General features: G+C 42.8%; 1 protein-coding gene across 1 annotated transcript in view; it reads left to right on the top strand.

Moving 5' to 3' along the window:
* The window catches only part of spata20 (spermatogenesis associated 20), a 40316-nt gene extending 20408 nt beyond the window's left edge, over window positions 1-19908 (top strand). The window contains exons 14-16 of the mRNA XM_080516905.1: window positions 293-492; window positions 1919-1999; window positions 18956-19908. Of these exons, the coding sequence (XP_080373031.1) occupies window positions 293-492; window positions 1919-1999; window positions 18956-19150 (476 nt within the window). The 3' untranslated portion in view covers window positions 19151-19908. The remainder of the gene's footprint in view (window positions 1-292; window positions 493-1918; window positions 2000-18955) is intronic.
* The last annotated feature ends 1253 nt before the right edge of the window (window positions 19909-21161 follow it).

Below are 21161 nucleotides of genomic sequence, written 5' to 3'. Positions count from 1 at the left end.
TATAGAATCACACTTGTTTTTATAGTGTAACGCCAAATAGTTGATGACCAAAATTTGTAAAGGAAGCAAGTGTCTTGATTTGTCGTCATCATCATTGGTTTTCAGTGATTCAGAGCACCGTCTTTGTGTACAAGGACACCTAAAATGCAAAAAGTTTTATCCGGTGAGAGTAAACCTGACTTTGTCCATTTAAAGGGTTGACCAAATACTTTAGTTCATACAACATTCTTGTAAGTTATTCTACGATCAGACAAACCCTAAACCTGAAAATATCTTTTTCTGTGTCTTTTAGATCAGGACGGAGCAGAACCCAGCGCCAACTCGGTGTCGGTGACCAACCTCCTGCGTCTCTCCCACTACACTGGAAGACGTGAGTGGCTCGATCACTCCCAGCAGCTCCTGGCGGCGTTCTCCGACCGGCTGACGAGGGTCCCCATAGCCCTGCCTGAAATGGTCCGGGCTCTGATGGCCCAGCACTACACACTGAAGCAGGTGATTGTTCAAATCAATACGTACAGCCGCTCATGGGAAAAGTAGGACGAGTACAGACACCTTTTACGAGGCAAAACTGTTTTTATAAGCTTTTTCTTGAATAAGAAAGGGTTAAAAGGGTCCACGTTCTACCTGGAGTGCCATAAAAAAAGCTCTGTCTCTTGTTGGAATGCCGATATTTCAGCTTTAATCACTCCAACATGCTTGAGAACATTGTGCACCAACATCAGGCTTACATTTATTTACATGGCATTACATTTTTACAGTGTGAAAATGGCTTTTCCTGTCGACATCACCGCTATTTAGGTTTTCTTTCGCTCTCGGTCAGAAGGCAGTTCACCGACTTCAACGTATGTAAGAAGCTCAAATAAATGATCCTTGAGAAAAAGACAACTAAAGCAGCAATTAGAAAATTAAAAAATCAGATAACGAGACACAGGCAATGAGATGGATGTTTGACATTACAGATATAGTCAAATGTGACTTGAAAATCACTGGAAATGAGAAAAATTAGAGATGAAAGTAACAAAGTTATATACAGTATAGAAAGAAAGTTTACCTTATTAATAGGTAACCATACAATAATATAGTGTTCTTTGAATACATTTATATTAAAATATGTGTTAACTTTGTGCAATCAGTTCCTTTCTATCAGCACCAACTTAATTCATCTAACTTCAGCTCATATTGGCTGCTCAACCGACCATGTTAAAAAAAACAACCATTTGGATAAACATTTGCTCACCAGCGTCTTCCTTTAAGCGAGCAGCCAATGTATTGATACATACTTTTCACCCCAGCAGGTCGTCTGAGGACGCAGGCTTCTTCTAAACTCTCTGCATATGTGTGAACCATTAATCCCTGCAAACTCTCTTTCTGCCTCTCCCCTCTCGTTTCTTTTTACCAGCCTCCACGTCTCTAATGGTCTATTTGAGCAGCCTCACTTATGTAATCCGTTTTGAAATATTAACACCCTCAGTTTAGCCGGAAACCAGTGAAACCAGCAGCACAGCTCAGCACAGTCGGAGTTTGCCCTCAAGTTTGCCTCTCCACCTCAAAGTAAAAGTTTCTTTTTTTTTCCCTGGTCTTTTTCTCCATACAATTACAGAAGCAGAGTCACTATAAGTTAGCAGCAGAGGGTTTGTTAGCCTCCTGTCTGTCACAGGTGACCTGCGGAAGCGTCTGGGGCCACAAGATCGAGGGCTAACAAGCTCAGGGTGGGGGTGAGGTGAGGCGGTATGTGAGGGACGAACACCTGCCTCCCTTGTTACCGCTACAAATACAGTACTGACCTCTATCGCTCCTTCTCCTCACATTCCTTCATCTTACGTGTCACCCCTGCCCTCTGATTTCACTCTATTCATACTTCATCTCATTATCGCACTTCTACTTTTCAAACTCCATCACTTTTCTTTCTGCCTCATAGGTTGTGATCTCGGGCGAGAGGGACGCTCCGGACACGGCGGGCCTCCTCGCAGCGGTCAACTCCCTCTTCCTCCCGTACAAGGCGAGTGCTTGGCACGTCAGGGTCTCAACAAGCTTATTCACACAAACGTCCCCGAATTATAGACGCAAAGCAAAGATCTACTTCACACTTCTCCGCTCACTTGATTCTACCCTGGTTAATATCTGCGTCACTCTAACATCCACAGAGTTAAGAGAATTTCACACACTGGGTGTCAACAAGTAGCTAAATGTTTGTACTCATACTTGTGCTTGTCCTTTAGAAAAGTGGTGTTGGTGCGTCACTAAAGCAAGCATCTGTTTTCACTCAGCATCTCACTTCAGTCCGCAATGATCTGTGGCTACTCTCTATGCATCTGTAGCCACTCTTTTGCTCTTTCATCCATATTGTTGATTTGCTCTAAGAAAGCTCCCTCTTCTGCGCCAGTGATCTGTGGAACAACTGTGAACACTGAAAAAGTTCCACCACAAATATGTTGTTACTTTGACAATCCGCTCCACACAAACGTGTCGCCGAAGTCTCCAGAGTCCTGACGAAAAGCAAACCACAGTGGAGTCAGCGCAGATCCCCGGCTACTCTGTATCTAATCTATAAATCTACAGCCGCTCCATTGCTCTCTCATCCGCACACACTGGAGCCTATTTGCTCTCATAGCACACCGTTTCCAGCTCCTGATTGAAGAGCGATGCTCCACACACTGTGAGCCTCTCCTCCCCTTCAGCCTCCCGTGTAAAGTAAGTACTCGGCACATTGCCATCACATTCACACAAACGTGTCTCCAGTCACCCCCCCCCTAAGTAACCATCGAAAAGTGAAGATCGTCTTGCATTTACTCCCAACAGGCTACTTCTGCAGAAGCGGAAAACTTAACCTTTGAAACACGCACTCACGGAGAGGCGTAAACACACACAAATACTGAGGGAAGCGAACTATAGGACCGCCGGTGGATGTTGACTAGTTTAAGAGTGATTCTTTAAAGGTCAGCCCCAGCTCCTCTCTTTTCTACTATCGCCTTTTTAGGCGCTGTTTGACCTCAGAGCCCTTGCATGACGTCTTTAAAAGCCTCGTGGGCCTCAGTCTTTGCTCTCCAGTTAGTTGGGTTTCCATGTGACGCCGGCTGTTTGTTAAGAAGCAGACAACTGTCACTCTGAGTCAGACTTAAACTCTGCCTTGGATGTTTGCTCACGATCGCATTTGTTGCTGCTCACAGCCTGTAAGGATTTCTCCACACTTCAAAACTTCAGGAAAAAAAAAGTCACTCCACATAAACCAGATCAACCACAGAGGGACAATTTATCTGGCGTCCTGCGAATGTCGCTGCGACAGAGTGAAGCTTTAGATGCCGGTTGAATCCAAACAAAGCAAACACATACTCCGCTTTGCTGGTCTATTAGTAAAAGACTTGGGTTTTATTTATTTAACCAGGCTGAAACCGAAATTACAACACTAAATTAAAGCACAGAGTGTTCAACAATCTCTTTTACACTGTCTTTTTACACACACGCACGCACGCACGCACGCACACACACACACACAGGCCTTATCAACAGGGCTCCTGTTGAAATATAAATGAGTTGTGCAGTATCAGGCAGTGGTTGCAGTAACATCAGCCCGTTTCAGATCCCTGCAGAGGGAGACTGAGCCAGAAAGAGACATTATCAGGACGGATCTATTATTGAAGAAGGAACGGGAGGGTGGATTATCACGTTCAGCCAGGAGGAGTTGTCCGAGTGGAGTTAATCACATCGGCACAGTAGGTTTTCCTGTGTTTGTCAAGTCTGGAAAAAATTCTAGACTGTATGATTTATCAAAATGCCAAACGATGCTATAGTACAGGGGTGTCAAACCTATGGCCTGTTGGTCACAACCAGGCCATAAGAGGATCCAATCCAGCCTGCAAAATCACCACATTGTAAACATTTCCAAGAAAACATAGTTTTTTTTTAACAGATTTCTCAGGAGTAGTGGACACAACATAACACTGAAATCAGAGCTGAGCTATAGCTTCTACTCTCTGTCACTCTGGATCAAAGCATTCTTCTATAGGGACAAATTGTGAAATGTTTTTTTTAACGCAAGACCAAAACATTTTATAATTTATCCATAATCCATCTTCTACACCTGTATCTAATTTTATCTGTCAGATTTCCAACCTGACATTGAGCAAAACACCATCAACAGGTCAGCAGTGCAGTGCAGTGCTGACACTGATTGGCTATCGCTTTCACACACAACAAAAGCCCGTGATGCCGCTCAGAAAGTGCTTGTTCTCACGCCTAATGAACAGACATTCACTGGAGTACGATGGAGGACTATAAGAACCAGAGTGAGAATGTGTCCAATTTGGTAAAAATGGGCTTGTTTGTTTTTGTTTTTATTGAGCATTAATTTTGTTGAATTGAGATCTTTTACTATTATTTTTTTTTTATTGGGAATCAGATGTGTGCTTTAAAAACTGTGGACACAAGCAGGCAGTGATAACCTAAGGTTACCGTAATTTCTGGACTATTGAGCGCACCTGAATATAAGCTGCACCTACAAATTCAAAAAGAAAAAGAAAAAAAAAAGAATTCTCGGACTTACATGATGCATCTGAATGCGTCAACCATGTCTTGGCGGCATGAAGCTTGTTAACCAGTAAAAATCCATAAAATAGCCGCGTCATTGTTTATTTTCTTGTAGTGAATCGATTAGGTTCTTGTGCAATTAGCTATCTTATTGAGAAGTCTTCGGCTTTTTGGAGACAAAGTGGACTCGCCAAACTGCTGAGCATCCCCAGTGTATCTCAGCTTCTCTGTTTGGTTGTTGTGAAGAACTTCAACATGCCAAGAACAGTCAATTCACTACTCGACTCCATCCAGGATTTTCTCCTCAGCGATACCCTACCATTATTCTAAGTCAGACAATTCCAACCCCACCTCTAGTATTTGTAAAAACAGTATTAACAGTTTCACAGCAGGAGAACAATGCATGCAGTGTTAGATAACGCACAAGATTACCTGGAAGAAAGCCAATTAGACTGAATGAGAACAGGGAAATCAGTTTGAAACGGATAAAGGGTAACGTGTATGATGGAGTCAAGGAGGTGAATTATGTAAGCACCGAGGAGTGGGAAGAGACTGAGGGATGTTAAATGAGATAAAGGGAAGCAGGAGGAGGAGGAGGTGCGGGTGAGGAGATTGTGTTCCACGTTACATTAGGTAGTTATGAGCAGGGAACATGTCTAATTTAAATCCAATTACTCCTCGCCTGTTTTCCTGGGTTTTAGGACAGCACAGACTAATTGTGGTGAATGAGGTGCTCAGAACCCTGCTCATGCAAATCTAAGCTCCGCCGCACACACATACACCCAGATCATCACTTCATTTAATATATTTACTATTTTAATTTGCCACTTCTTTCCGCGCTCCTCGATTCACCCCAACACCCGGAGGTTCTTCCTCACTTTGCCGCTTGCTGGAATCAATTAGGACCCCCTCAGTTATAACGCAGCTTCTCTCTTGATTGTAATCACTGCAATAAATTGAGGATTAATTTATTTCTATTACGCAGAAATACAGCTTGATTAGAGTCGGGTCAAGTTGCAAAGATTTGGAAGGTGGCAGGATTGATAAAGGGGGCGGGAGAGGGGATGGGACCTTCTTTCCCATATTTGTTCCTGCGCACTCCTCTGCCGTCTGTGTGTGCTTGTAATCTTTGCCTGCCTGCGTGATGTCTCCCTCCTATGGAAGTGTGACATAGTGTGTGAACACCATCATAGCAGGGGAGCAGTGTGTGCAGGTGGTAAGCTGCTCAAAGACGAACCAAAACTTTTTCTCATTTTAGAGTCATTATAATTGGAAGAAATTACGGACTGTATTGCTCGGCCAGATTTTGGAGGTTGCAAAAAAAAAAAAAAAAAAAAGAGGACAAAACTTTCGAGAAGACTTGTGGTAATAATTTGCATATTATGGGAGATTTGACAGAAAGTGTAATATCAAAGAGCTGACATTTACCTAAGATGGTGTTAATGCCAGTATGAAATGACCTTTGGAAGGCTCGTCACAGTTTGTCTGGTTTGGCCCCCTAATTATGACACGATGTCTTTGAAATAGAAAACACACAGACAACAGGAAGAAAAAAAACACGCAAAACATTGTGACTTGCTTTCGGTTTAAGGTTAAGGATCCCGGTTATTTAGGGCTCCTACAGACTGTACAATGGGGATTTCATAAACTTCTGAAATTGGCTAACTGTCCAGTGCACTGTGATGGATTTCATTATGTATGAATTGAGTTAGACTGTTTACCGTCTATGTTCTCCATCAGTGCCTTTAGTAATCAAGCTGTTGATCAGGTCGCAATTATGTGGAGAGAAAAAAAATGGTGAAAATATGTAGATTTCGTCCTTTGAAATCTGGAAACTACATTTTGGTGTAGTAATTTCTTTGGCATTTTATTATTGGTTTCTGGAAGCCAATAAGTCATGTGGTGAGATGCTGGTCATTGGATAACTTCAGATCTGTAGTCGCATGATCGGGAGTTGCAATACTCCCTCTATCAGTAATTGGAGCCACTTATAATAGCAAAATTAACAAGAGCTTCATTCCCCATAGATCTATTTGGTATCGTACATATTTTTCCGCTCCAGTTATCTCTAGAACAGCTGTGACCACTTGTCTTGTTACCTTCTGATTGCTACTTTAAGCCAAAAATAACAGCGATGTAACCTCTTCGTGTCTTCTTTAATACCAACCAATGGGTAAAACACAAAAAGCAACAAGTAAAGTTTTGTTCAGCTGGTGAATTAATGGCAGAAACCGTCCCTTCCAGCTATCCCAGCTTCTTCTTTGGGTCCAAAGACATGTTTGTTAAGTCCATTGGGAATTGTAAAGATGAAGTAGTGGACTGGTGAACTGTTCAAATGAATCCTGCCTTTTGCCCACATTTAATTGATTTAAGCTCAAGCCCCTCAGTAAAGCAGATATCGAAGATTGATGAAAAGATCTTTGTTATTTACACTTTATAAAAATCCTCCGGATGTCATCAATTTGCTTTAGCTGCTCAGTTTGGCCTACGAGAGAGGATTTGTTTTCTGACCTGTGTGACAATAATAGTGCATTTATTCTCATCCCGTGCAGTTGCTCCCTGAGCTTTATTACGCACTGTACCAGAAACATCCCTGCTTTTGTTGTAATTGTGGCTCACCAGATGGTTGAACGAGAGAAGGAAAGGTTTGTCAGAGTCGGGCTGGTATCAGCTGGTTGAGAGGAACACGAGGACACCATAGGACCAGATTAACCTCCATATTCACCTATATATAGCTTCGAGACAGGCCAGATTGGGACAGCGTCACTGCGGATATTTATATAATACGTGGGGATTTAATGCAAACTCTGCAGCTTGAGATGCATGCTGGAAACATATGACTTATCAGTTGCTGTATCCATCAACTCAGTAAGGTCATTGGGACCTAATTTTACACAGTTGGCATTGAACGAAGACCATAGACATTAACCATGAACTCTTCTACATCCTGGACAGATAGTCGAGTCTATTGCAGGTATTTCTTGGTGGTTCTCCGTCAATTCACCGATCCATTCAACATTAGTTGTATGAGGAGTTGAAGCCTTTCCTAGCTGATGAAGTGTGTGATTGGTGTTTGGACGGTTTGCTCGTGTGTCGCCAAGACTTCTATGTTTCTCCTAGTTTTAGATCCAATCCTGAAAATGTATATTATTAGGTCATGTTTGTTCTTTGTCCTGATAATGCAGCAACAGAGCATTTTGGCTGTCGAACTGTCCTGACAATTCCTATTGTTGTGAACCTGAATAAGGTACATTCAAGCAGTCGAAGTATAACGTGGCGAGTTTTCCAACTCTGTACTTAAGTAAGGATGTTGCCTGTTAAAAGTGGGATCCTGGAGAATGTGTCTGCAGCAGGTGTTAAAAAAATGGGAGCGTTAGTAAAAGGATGTTTCAGACAGATTAAGCTCAAAGTATTAGATGGATTTTTCCAGGATTTAGCAGGTAAGATGCAAGTATTTCTAAATGCAGATAGTTATAAGTTGTCTTCCTTCCCATTTCTTGGCAGATGAATGAGGCAGAGTGAGGAGAAGAGACGGACAGTAAAGGATGGCCTTTTAAAGTGCAGAGAAATCCCTTTGTAGAACATCTGTAGAGAGGAAACAACTTGGAATCTCTAACAAGGCCTTCGAGACGAGAAGTCAGTTGGGTGACGTGAAGTGCAAACAGAGGCGGGATGGAGACGGGTGGAAACTGAAAGCCTGGCGTGAGGCTAACTAGCGCTGGTAACGACCCAGTGCAGAGGAGGATTAGAGCATGGCGGTCCCACAGTCCGGCTTGGTGATCTCTGAGCTCCCCCCCTTAATCTGCCGCCTCGCTGCCCCTTGGCTGCTCCCCACCCTCCGTCACAATCCCGCCATCCACTTATCAAAGCTCACCGGAAGACTCTCTGTCTGTCTGTCTGTCTGTCTGTCTGTGTGTGTGTGTGTGTGTGTGTGTGTGTGTGTGTGTGTGTGTGTGTGTGTGTGTGTGTGTGTGTGTGTGTGTGTGTGTGTGTGTGTGTGTGTGTGTGTGTGTGTGTGTGTGTGTGTGTGTGTGTGTGTGTGTGTGTGTGTGTGTGTGTGTGCGTGCGTGCGTGCGTGCGTGCGTGCGTGCGTGCGTGCGTGCGTGCGTGCGTGCGTGCGTGCGTGCGTGCGTGCGTGCGTGCGTGCGTGCGTGCGTGCGTGCGTGCGTGCGTGTTCCTGTTTAGTATTATGCACCCAAGCATTGATTCTTCCGTCAGTTAATGACCCCGCTAAGCCCCATAACCAAGCAGAAGCCAGATTGATTGACAGCTGTGGGAAGGGTTCCAGATGGTTCTTCCACAGGGGAAGCGCATTCCAAGATGCATACAGTACATTCAGGTCACCCATCATCTTCTCTTCAGTCATCTTGTGCTCTTAATTTGCACACCAGCAAGTTTGTTTTTTTTATTTGTTTTCTTATTGAACTTCTTAATCTGACATATTACATATACTTTAAGTCTCTTCACCCTCTTCTCCTGTCATGTTTCCACCCAGTAATTCCAGCAAGCACTGATACAGCCATGAAAGCTATGGGGGAGGTGCACGTGCCCTCCGTCCCCAGCCGCGAGTGGACAGCTTTAACAGTGTTTGTTTGAGATATAATCCTCCGCCCGTGGCCGTGTTTCGTCTGCAGTCGTCGTGCTCCTCACTCCACGCTCATCCACATCTCAGCTCGGTAAATAAAACCCACGCTGAACAGATAAGACACCCGTGTGCTCACATGCATGCATTTGGACACACGCACACAGTTGCAGATGCCCACCTGTTTGCCTCGCGCTCTGTTTATCTGTATAGGCTGCAAATATTTTCCCTAAGAGGTAGAGTGGGGGACAGTCGTCTGTTGCGTCCAACTTTAAATCAACTGTCCTTAGGAAAAGAGAGTTCAGAACCTTAAATATTGATTTGAATAATAAATACAATGTCACACTAGTGGTATTAGTTACTCTTTTGATTGTACTGTTTGCATATTGATTGATTCAGATTGAACAATGTTTAGTCACGATTATATAATAACAGAGCGTTGGCGTTTATATTTATCATTTATGAGGTAAGGAGGAAAAGAAGATTTGCCTTAATGCAAATCTTAATATTTACGATTCTGCATTTATTCACCAGCAATCTCCAACCAAATGTTTCTCATCATTTTTACTCTCTACACTACGGCAACCACTCGCCACTGCAGCACACCAACTTCCTCACTGTGGTAACACACATATTTTCTTCTCCATATATCAATAAAGCAATTATGAAGACCTGAGCCACACAATGATTTCAAGTGAAAATGGAAAACCTGTGTTGCATTTTGGGCGTCCGTTTGTCAGAGCCACTGAAAATGCAATGTTTAGAAAATGGGCACAAATTTTGCCAACTCCATCTCCGTGGAAATGGGGGGGAAATAATTAGACTAACCGGATTGTGTAATGTGTTCTTCTTAAAGGGAAAGAAGTATAAACTCTCCGGTCCAAATTTAATTAACATAAAGTGCAATTATGTAAAAAGTAATGACAAGATTTGAACTTAAGCATCACAATAAGCTTCTCCAGTGGAATTTAACAACATCGCACAAATAAATCCCTATGTTCAGCATAATACATTTTTTTCAGCCCTCCTTGTTATATGCACTTTGCTTTTAAATTATTCTCTCAGAACATATAAGGCATGAAAATCTCAACATAAATCGAGTCAATTCAAGTTTTAACTGTGATAGGTATGGAGAAAAGATTCAAAGAGTGAATAAAACAAGCTTTATTTTCAACTTTGAAAAGAATTCATGTTATAATCTTAAAAATATGTCCGCCAAACCTTCTGCAAACCTCTAACGAGAACACTTAACAACTGTTGTAACTAAGCAGTTTGCGGGGCCATAAATAGCAGGAAGCAGTCTGAGCTCAGCCAGCATCGGATTGGCAGTCAAAAGAAGGAAAGCAGTTCAGAGCATTTTGTTTCGTTGGCGGTGCCAAGACTCGGTTTGCATTTACACATACTGGAGGACTCTCAGTCGAAGAACTCCGTGCGCCAACCGCTTCTGTGAACTCCGCAGAGATACTATACGAGCGGTTCAACGAGTACAGCCTCCACAACTTCTGATAATCCTGCCTGCAAACAATGGGTTTGGATCGGATTCTCACTGACCGGCTTCCTGGATGTCGCTCCTGTTGGATGCGCTTCATCCTTTTGTCCAATGATTAAAGTCTGTCGCATCACGATGGTGCTGCCTTTTGTCGTCGCCACTCTCGCATTGAAAATGTCAAAACGGTCCACTTTTAGATTTGACATCAGTTGTTTTCATGGGCTGTTATCAAATCCCAGAGGCATTCATTCTGATCGGATCGTTACCGATCTGGAGATGGATATCATTCGTCAATCGGACAGCTTGATAACGAAATAGATTTTTTAGTCATTTATCACATTTTACTGCTTAAGCAGTCTTGACAGGCCTTGCAGAAGTGTTTCTATTCTAATCTGTCATCAGATTCACCCATTCGTGCACACACGCACACTCACAGACTGAAGGTGTTTCAAGATTTTTTTGAGAAGGCGATCACTGGGCAGTCCTAGATTCAATGAAAGGGAAAGAGTGACCTCTGGAAAAAGGCTTTTGTAGGGAGCACCTTGCAATACCTACTGTCTTTAGAAATTAAGTTTTGATTCAGGAGACAAAGAACACACCCACAATGTGTTACACTTGGTTTTGAAGCGTTTCACATTTGCATCATGGGTCGAAGAGACAATTTTGATGACATAATAGAAATGAGAAAAAATGAAAGTTTCGTCTGAATGTATCTTGTTTGTTTTATTGATGCCATTTTTATCTTTTTTGTTGATTTCAGTAGAAACAAGAACAGTTTGTGACGGCCCTCAGCACAACGTAAATGAAATGTTTTGCAGTCCTGTGGAAAGTAATTGCCGGAGATTCTGCTTGAATCACTCAGGCGTTGTCTTTGTGCACACCTCCAAGTTAACAAATGTTTGAAGTTCTGCTACAGTAGTACGTTCCCCCTCTGGCACAAATACCAGTGTTTCTCCTACTAACTCCCCTCTGTTATTTTTTTCCCTTCTGCCTCAATTGAAGCATCGTTTACTCAGTAGATTGCATGGTTGGTGCCGTCATTAAAGGACAACGTATGTCTGTGTTCATATACGTTATTGTAGCATGAAATCAGAGGAAGGCTGGTGCATGCATGATTTCCTCCAGTGTGATGTAACACCCTTATGCTTGGCGCTGGTGATGGATGCTCCATATACATGACATAAGGCTGTGTTCCTTAGCACACATCTGCCCATCCTTGGATTCTTTTTTTTTTTTTTTTTTACTGGGTCAAGGCGGAACAGAAGCCCGGTTTCCGCTCCGTATTTGTCATTTCGGCAGACCCCGTCGCAGAAAGCTAATGAAACACCTCAGTGGGAGTCCAGCAGTCTTTTAATCTCACACGGACAGATAGTTTACTTGCAGTTCTCGGGGTTCGTTGCAGTTCATCTGGCTTTCAGCAGAGTCATGGTGACTGCGAATCTTTGACCATTAGCCAAAGTGTCTGGGTCAGGAGTGAACCAGCACATGCAGCAAATCACTTCTTTCCCATCATGGCAAAATAAAACTTTATTTGTTTTATTCAGCAGGTTGATTACTTACAATGTAATGACGTTTTTATTTGTGTTGACTGTGAAGCGATATAACAAGTTTTGTAAAAGATGATCACTGTGGGCTGTCGTCTGCCATGCGTCTTTATTTGGATTTCAAATGCAGCGGCTCCGTTGGTAGACTGGTTGACCCTCAATCGAAAGGTTGCAGGTTCGAGTCCCCATCAACACCCTAAGAAATCTAATATTGCTGAGTAGACTCATAGGAGAGTATACATTAAAACTGCTCCTTAAAGCATCTGTGAATGAGAAATTATATTTAAATTGGTTATTGCAGTCACATCTTCAAAAAGAAATATCCCTGTTTAGTATTTATGTTCAGTTGTTCACTTCCAATTACCATCCATAATTTTTGAGTATATATTTGACTTTTCTATTTCTCCAGGATATAGACCAGTTTAAAACATATGTACTTAAAGTATGGCACACAGGTCAAACAAGCACTGCCAGACCATATTTCAAATGAAACTGTCAAAGTATCAAATTGTAAAAATAAATTTACTCCTCCAGGGCATCATAAATGTCAAAAAACATAACAGAAACAATGTTTTTAGGAACCTGGACTTTAAAAGAGCTGTGTCACACTTAGTTAAGCTTTCTTTACAGCCACGCTGCACATTGTGCTCTTGTGTTTATAGATCTGAAAAACATCAGCGTCAAATAATGGTTTTATGACAAGAGAACCCCTCAAGTTATGGCACTGACCGCAAAACTGACAGAGAAGTAAACAACATTAATTTCCTCCAAATGACATCTGCACAAAAAAATCACGGATTGGTAAGTCTTTGACTGGGTAATGGTCCTAAAAAAAAAAGTCAATGTCTTTTGCGAGTGCAACAACCCAAGAAATATCGTACACATTTGGGATAACTCAAGACATCTAACCACGTCCTTGAAGCTCTCACGTGTCACTTTCGATCTCGCTTGCGTAATAAACTTGACGCGACTTTTACAATAGGATCTCACAAGAATTACATTTCATCTTAAATGCAATCCGAGCTGATGAATTATGTCGTAAGTGTCGGGGCCTGATTAAGGACCGGGACCGTAAATTCTGCTCAGACATCGCGGCGTCCGCACATGTCGCTGCAGACGCTGTTGATTTAGTGAAGAGGGTCTCGTAGAGACTGTCAGCGGCTGAAAAGTGACGCGCGCCGTGACAAAGGCCAGAGCGTGCCGCTGGAGCGGGCTCGCCCATTCATTCTGACCTTGGTCAGAGTGAATTCGCCTGGTGCCAGTATTTGTTGTTTATGATGAGAGAGGGTTTTTGTAATAGTTTTTGCCCGTGTTGTTTTACCCAACTGTGAATGTTGGACTTTTTGTTTGACGAAAGGATTGTATAAGTGTATTTTAGTTGCAATTTTTATTCACTTTTGTTCATATGATGTACCGTATAGTTCACAATAGAAGAGCACCACATAATAGAAAAGCACGTCCCATTTTGGGTGCAAAAATGCAGAAATAATAGTCAATTTCATTTTTGAATAAAAAAAAAAAAAAAGATAATCTTCACACCGCTCTGCTTGTGGTGTCCGCCGTCGGGTGGATGGCGGGTCGACGGAGGGAATAGTTTCGGTTGGTCGATGACTCTGGACACACTCTGGGACCTTCTTGTGGTCGTTTTTTTTCTTAACACCGTCTTTCAAGATTGCCACAGTAAATCTGGATATGTGCGTGTGCTTTTTTGCAGAACTATTTCTGTCGTAATTACCGTATTTTACAGAATGTTTCAACCTGCGGGCACATGTTCCCAATAAATGCACACCTCAAGGCGTGCACTCTTGCACAACACATCTATTGAGACTTATACGGTAGTTTTCAAAACATTGTTGTGTAAACACAACTTTTCTGATGCAAAACCAATCCAATTTACTGAAGTAGAGGAAGAACATTAAGGTGGTTGGTTTAACAGTAGAGCAGACAGGGAGAGGCGAGATTGAGGTCAGTGATCTACTGTGATCTACCTGAAGTAAGCAGCTAAAAGGCAACACGTAAGAACGATAGCTGTATTTGTGGACAAATGTTCAATATTCTGTCATTCCCTACTAGCAACTCAGACATGAGCCCCTTAAAATGTATTGATGTTCATAGGATTGAAGGCCTGTCCATAGAAAAACGACTGCAGTACAAACAACTAAAGACTAGTAGAGGAGTTTTATACACTTGCTTTGTAGAGTATCGATCCTGATCACTATCCAAAGCTGAAAACTGCTTACAACATGAGTGCCATCATTGGAATAAGCAACACAAATGACTGAACAGTGAAGTGTTTATTAGGAACATCAAGGACGAGGTGACTCAATAGCATCTTGTAAATTCTGCTTTCGTGCCTATTACCTAACTGAAAATTGCCACCAACCACAAACACCTGTGAATGTAGGGTCTGGGGTTATTCCCCAACAGCTGAGTTCCCAAAAATGCAGGTGTTTTATCATGTTTTTGTAATGTGTAGGAGAACTTGACGATACACGAAGAAGAGCTGAAAGTGTTAACGACCTCCGTTTCCTCCCATCTTAATCAGTCTGAGCATTTGTTATGTGTTGTCGGAAAAATAAATCCAATGTCTTGAAGGGGGCCATGGGTGTGATTAGGAAGCAAATACAGAGACAAGTCTCGGGATATACATCCTTCCTCACAATGAGACCAACGATCAATTGCCATGAAGAAGCAGGGAACCAGAAATTGTGATTTTTTTAATTTTTTTCGTACAATAGTTCTTTTTTGGATGCATGAACATCACAATCCAATTTGTGGGACTCACGAGTAACAAACTATTTGCCCAAGCACCCCTCGAAGGTTGAGTCTCAGTGTGCTTCCGACCAGACTTTTATCTGTTTCGGTTGACATTGACACGAACAGAAGAAGTGGCAGATATCAGAAGTGCCATCCATTTGCATCATTCCTTTGTTGGTGTGTGCAAAGGCAGAATTTCCTACACTGCTTTGACTCCTTTGTGCATTTTATATGTGGTTCTGAGTTCCCTGTGTGCCCAAAATATTGCCTCAGTGATCCCATCAGTACTTTAGGCCAGAAGCAGTGATTTTGGAGAGATTTGAATATTTCTGTCAAATTATATAAATCAAGCAAATTTCTAGTAGTGATGCAGAACCTGCCAGTGTGAAGGGTTTTTACTTTATTTGGGGTTAGCAAACTCAATGAAGAACACAAAGTCAATCCGGATCTTGAATCATTTCATTTCTCTGAACGAGGCTTTCCTTTAAAATCTCCTCAGGCTGGTTTGGTTTCCAGTGCTCCGACTTCCTCTCATTGACACAATTCAGATCACCAAGTAAGGCTAAATGGATTTCAGTTTGTCTCGTCAGGCTGGTAGCAATGTATGTACTGCATTGACTGCCCTTGGATTTGATTACGCGTGCACGCTCACGTCCGTTTCTGTCCTGGGGTGGCGGTCCAGATGCTGCGTTGTTATGAAGACTGAGCAGGTCGCTTCATTCAGTGTGTGTGTGTGTGTGTGTGTGAGAGAGAGAGAACAAGGGGTATGGAGGAAGTAAATCTCCTCTCACTTGGCTCAGCGTGGCGCATCCACCGGCACCCTCATCATTCTTCCCCCATTATGACAGGAGCTCTCGAAATGTGTGCGTGTTCTCCGTCCACGCTGGCAAGAGGCCAATCCCGGCAAGCCTGCGTGCGCGGTAGCTGAAGTTCGGCGTTCAAACGCTTCCCCAAGCTGCGTGCATTTGTGCGTTACTGTCAGCGCAGGTACACAGTGTTCTCTTTTAAGTGTCTGCGCTCAGACAGTTTGGCGGGGAAGAAGAGGGAGTGTGGGTGGGAGCTGTCAGTGAAGGGACATTTACCGGGTGGAGTTTTGTGTGTGTGGTGTGTGTGTGTGTGTGTGCTCTCGGGTTGCCCAGTTTGAGGGGATTAACCCTGTGGGAGAGTGTTCTCTCATGTGTAGCCAACTGTGCCGTCTGCGGCAGATTTCTCGCAAGACGTCGCACTCGCACACGCCGGGCGCGGACGACCAGACCACACACTTTGCTTTCAGCTCATCAAACTCGCCGGGCTGTGTGTATACATTCACACATTATCTTCCTCCCTTGTCTCTTTCCGTTGTTCTGCGCATCCATCACCGCACACACGCAGACACACATCGGTTGCGCCGGTCTTCTTCTCTCCCCCCCCCACGGCTCCGAGCAGACAGTGTTGTTGTGACACAGACAGACTACGGCGTGACCTTTAAGCCGAGGGCACGTGGCTGGATATGGTCCTGGCCCAGTGTGCGACTGCATCAAGCTGACAAGCAACAAGGAAGAGAGAGAGAGAGAGAGAGAGAGAGAAAAAAAAAGAAAAGAGTTAAGACAGGAGAGGGAAGAGGTTGGGCTCGGCAGGGGAAATCCTTCTCCAGTCTCCATGGTAACGGTCACACCGTTATGACCGCATTCCATCACTCTCGTCTTGCCGGTCTTCCCCTGTTTTGTTGTCTATTAATATGCAGAGACGTTTCGAGCCGGCCCTCCACAATGCTCCTAATGAAGACTAATAAGTGCGCCGGTATTGCTTTTGAGAACAAGATAAAATGGGGGTGAATCTTATTTACATTGGGTTAATAGTAATGGAAATACCTTGCCCCCGTTTGAGATGGTCCTGAATTGCATGAGGATGGGGCGGCCGTGTCGTCCATTGATGTCCTCTGGAGCCCAAACGGCCGCTGTCACAAATGGGGAATTTAAATAGCTGAGGGAAAACGCTCGGGTTGGGAGTTTGTGGCTCATTGAGACAGCTTGGAGAGGGCGCTAAGAGTTCTGCATGGAGACTCCGGCTAATGCCGGCTGGCGTACTGCGAGTAACAACAGAAGAGAAGTGTCATTTCTAATGGACACCTTTGTCTAACGAGTGAAGAGGAAGTCAGTGAGGTGAGAACTAACGATACCTGTGACACGGTATCGGTTTGTTCAAGCCGTCTGGATTTCACGCAACTAAATTAGCTGTAGGTTGGTGTCCTGGATGAGATTATAAGGCCTTCTAAGTGTCGTGAACCACATCCTTATCACTGAATACTTCAATACTTAAGGAATTAATTAATTAATTAATTAAAAGAAACAAAAAAAATGTTAAGAGATGTAACGGTTACTAAAACAATTCAAACACATTATGTCACATATCGGTTTGTTCAGCAGCAGATTTTCAATTCAGTGTGATTTTTTTTTTGTCGCTTTTGAACTTTAATTCTGATTTTATGAATCAATAAAGGCATGTATTAGTGGTGGAATAACTTTAAAAAGTCAATTAAGTTCAAAACAATAATTTTCCTGACATAAAACCTGTATGTATCTTAATGCTACAAAAAAATTCAGTCCAAAGTTGTCAAACTTAAGGTTCGTGGGCCAAAACTGTCCCACAAGAGGCTCCGATCCGGCCGCCAAACCACCAAGCAAATGGTGAAAATTGCACAATTTGAAACATTCGTCCAATATTCCATATTTATAAATACAAACACGTTAAATAGTGTGTAGCATTATAGGCATTTGTAGGACCAATGTACAAATGTTTGTATATATGCAAACCAATCAAAGCCCAAGTAATCTACAGTATATCTGTGTAATCCACGTGGATAGGCGTATCTGTCTTCTCGCATAGCCTCACCTCACATGTGATGCAACACTGAGCTTCTCTCCTTGTAAGATCCTCCTGCCTCCTTGTCCTCACAAGCATTTGCTTTCTTACTTTTATCATTTTTCATTGTGTTTGTTGTCATTTCTTGCTCAGTTGTGAACTAAAGGTGGTTCCCTGCCAGTAGGAAAAGACATATTTGACAGGATGACTAACAGGGCAAAACACACACGCACACACACACACACACACACGACAGAAACAAAGACAACCTTGAGCCATGTTCACACCTTTGTCAGCTGTTAGCATATTTAAATGATGTGTCCGGGTGTGAGGGAGGGAGAAAAACACTGGTGTCCTTCCAGGAACCGCCTCTGCTGCAGGCAGGACTCGTCCACCACACACTTATCCACACACTCCATTCTTTTTACTCTATTATGGGCATGAGAGCCTGGCAGCCACTGCTGGCCTATGACTCAGTGTGTTTATTTTGGGTGAGTGTTACAAGTATGTGAATTATGTGGCTGGAGAAAGGAATAGGACAATAGGAATGGAGGACGTCTGCTCATTATTGACATGATCCACTGACGAGATGTAATTACTGCACATGTACAGGGTTCAACAAGCTTAAATAAATAACAAGGTGTACATCAAAGCATTGTCAATAATCCCTCCCTTTTTGTTCTCAATCCATCACAGAGTGCTTTGGTCTTTTAAAATGTCCCAGTGTCTCACAACAGCAGGAGATGCAGTTCAAGGATAATGTGACTCTAGAGGGATCTTTGCAGTTAGCAAGCTCGTGAGGTTTTTATCTTCAGCAACAAAAGTAGGGGGAAGGTTATGATTTTGCTTGCATGTATTTATTGGTATGTATGTACATACGTTGCCAATTTTTCACAAAACAAACAAAAGTGCCATTGCCGATGGTATATGCCCTACCAAGTGCCCAATCTTTTGTTTTTTGTTCAACACAGTTGCTGTTTTACCAAAATGTATTTGAAGAGGTCCAATGTATGCTGTTCATGTTTATTGTTGAAAAAACGTTGGCAAAAGTCTCAAAAGGTGTCGAACATTTGGCAAAAAAACCAACATTTAAATTCTTGGGTGATGATTGGTGCTGCTAATCCAATCAAAATTATATTTTATATTTGGAAATCTGGTGAATTTTTCACAAGTAAATTTGTCCTTGATGGGGTTTGGTTATCCGTTTGTTGTCTACAGGTGCTGATGCTCACTGACGGCAGCTCGGAGAGTTTCCTGGCTCAGCGCCTGCCCGTCCTCTCCTCCATGACTCAGCAGGGTGGCGTCGCCACAGCCTATGTCTGCCAGGACTTCACCTGCTCCCTGCCCGTCACCGACCCCCAGGAGCTGCGTCGACTGCTCCTGGACGGTACCGCGGACACGCAGACGGACTGACCCGAGCTGAACTCTCTCTCGACATGAAAGCCTGAGCCTTTCAGAGACGCACAAGTAGCCTAGCTTAATTTTGCCCGCAGCCAACCGCATCTTTGCCAAAAAACTTAAAAAAAAGAAAAAAAAGAAGCATACTTAAGCTTTAAAAGCGAATGAACTAAAGTGGTAGATGTTGGGGTTTCTCCTCTGAGCCATTCCGTTGGTGCAACCAAGCGAGGCTTTGCTCGGAGATAGCTAGTGTGGAAATGCCTTTTATGCTAAAAAGAAGAACATGAACCGAAAATACGTAGCTCTTGCTTACAGAAAGCCTGGCTTGACTTGACTCCGAGCTCAGACACACAACTAAGACTCTCGATCTCCTGGGATCGACTTGATGAGCCGATTCCTCCCCGCCTCCCTCCTCCCACCATCACGTCACATGGATCTGTTCGCAAACGCCTGCATGCCAGCATCTGTTTGTATTCCCAGCGTATAAACATATCTGGTCCGTCCTGCAGGTTTGTGTCTATTCTCAGACTTTACAGGCTCTGATTCCGTTTGTCGCATCGTCACCGTGAACCGGCAGCTCTTTGACGGGCATCCCTTCGCCACCAGCTCTTCTCCGTTACCTCGGGTTCCTCTCCCCTGATGCGGGTGCCCCGCGTCTTGTGCATTTTATCTCAAAGTTTAGACGTGAGGAATACACAGCATGTATACGCACAATAAATATTTCTCTTATAAACAGTGGCTGTCATTTTTAGAATAAATGTTTATCTCTTGTCTGAAGTTGTTATTCTCTGCTGTCTTAAAGGGGGGGGGGTGGGCATTGTGGACTTTTTGCAGATTTTTTTGTTTTTGTTTTCGGTGTCTGGAACTTTTTTCTTTTTCTTTTTTTTTTTTTTACACTTTTTGTTTTATTGTTCAGTTCTACTGACACGTTCACCAATCTATGCATCTATCTGTCATTTATACCCAGTTATTCGGGGTGTTTTTTGTGTTTTTTTATTTTTTTATTTTCTATTTCAGTAATGGTCCAATTTACATCACAGGGCAACAGACAAGTGTCCCCTATACTACAGCAAAGGATACAAAAATAGTTTCCAACAATACATTTTCCATTGTTTCTTTTTTTTTTCTCAATTATTGAATCAAAGGGTTACCAGATTTGTGTGTGTGTGTGTGTGTGTGTGTGTGTGTGTGTGTGTGTGTGTGTGTGTGTGTGTGTGTGTGTGTGTGTGTGTGTGTGTGTGTGTGTGTGTGTGTGTGTGTGTGTGTGTGTGTGTGTGTGTGTGTGTGTGTGCGTGTGCGCGTGTGCGTGCGTGCGTGTGCGTTTTCCTAGATTGTCTTGTTTAGTTCAGTTTGTCCTGTTTAATTAGTCTTGTATATTTATTTGTATCTACTGTATACTCACTCGCCCTTTTATTGGTTACACCTTGCTAGTTCCCAGTTGAACCTTATTTTGCCTACAGAACTGCTTTAAATCTGTGTGGTATTGATTCAACAAGGTGCTGTCAACAGAAGCAAATGAATTGGACAACAGGAGATCGTTGGAGTGCAATGAACTCATTCGCATGTTTGGGATGTTGTTGCATTATTATTGGAATTAATCCATTAGAAGATCTTAAATCGATGGATGTGGTCAGAAACAATTCTCAGGTAAGATGCAGAGTTTAGATGAGACCCGGGTCCAAGTGCGTCAGGATCATGAGCTATTTGCATTAACGTGTAGTTGAATAGGTGTACCTCAAATGGTCAGGCAAAAATGTATGTACTATGCCTATTTTTTTTTTTACTTTGACCAGCAAAATTAAACCACTGAGTCAAGACTTTAACAGAGACAAGTGCTTAGTTCATTTGTGATAACTTTACTGCGAATGTTGAAGTACAGCAAACATCAATTGTTTGGAATTTTGAACTTTGAAAAAAGGTTCATTGCAATATTTACTTATTTTTATAGGACACATACTAAATGCTACTATCAGACCAATCAGTGTTTGCAGTCATTTGCAAATACATTCTGGTTCTGCTAAGAGGC

The sequence above is a fragment of the Blennius ocellaris genome, assembly GCF_963422515.1.
Source record: "Blennius ocellaris genome assembly, chromosome: 21".
NCBI classification, from domain to species: domain Eukaryota; kingdom Metazoa; phylum Chordata; class Actinopteri; order Blenniiformes; family Blenniidae; genus Blennius; species Blennius ocellaris.
This window is presented reverse-complemented; position numbering and strand designations above follow the sequence as displayed.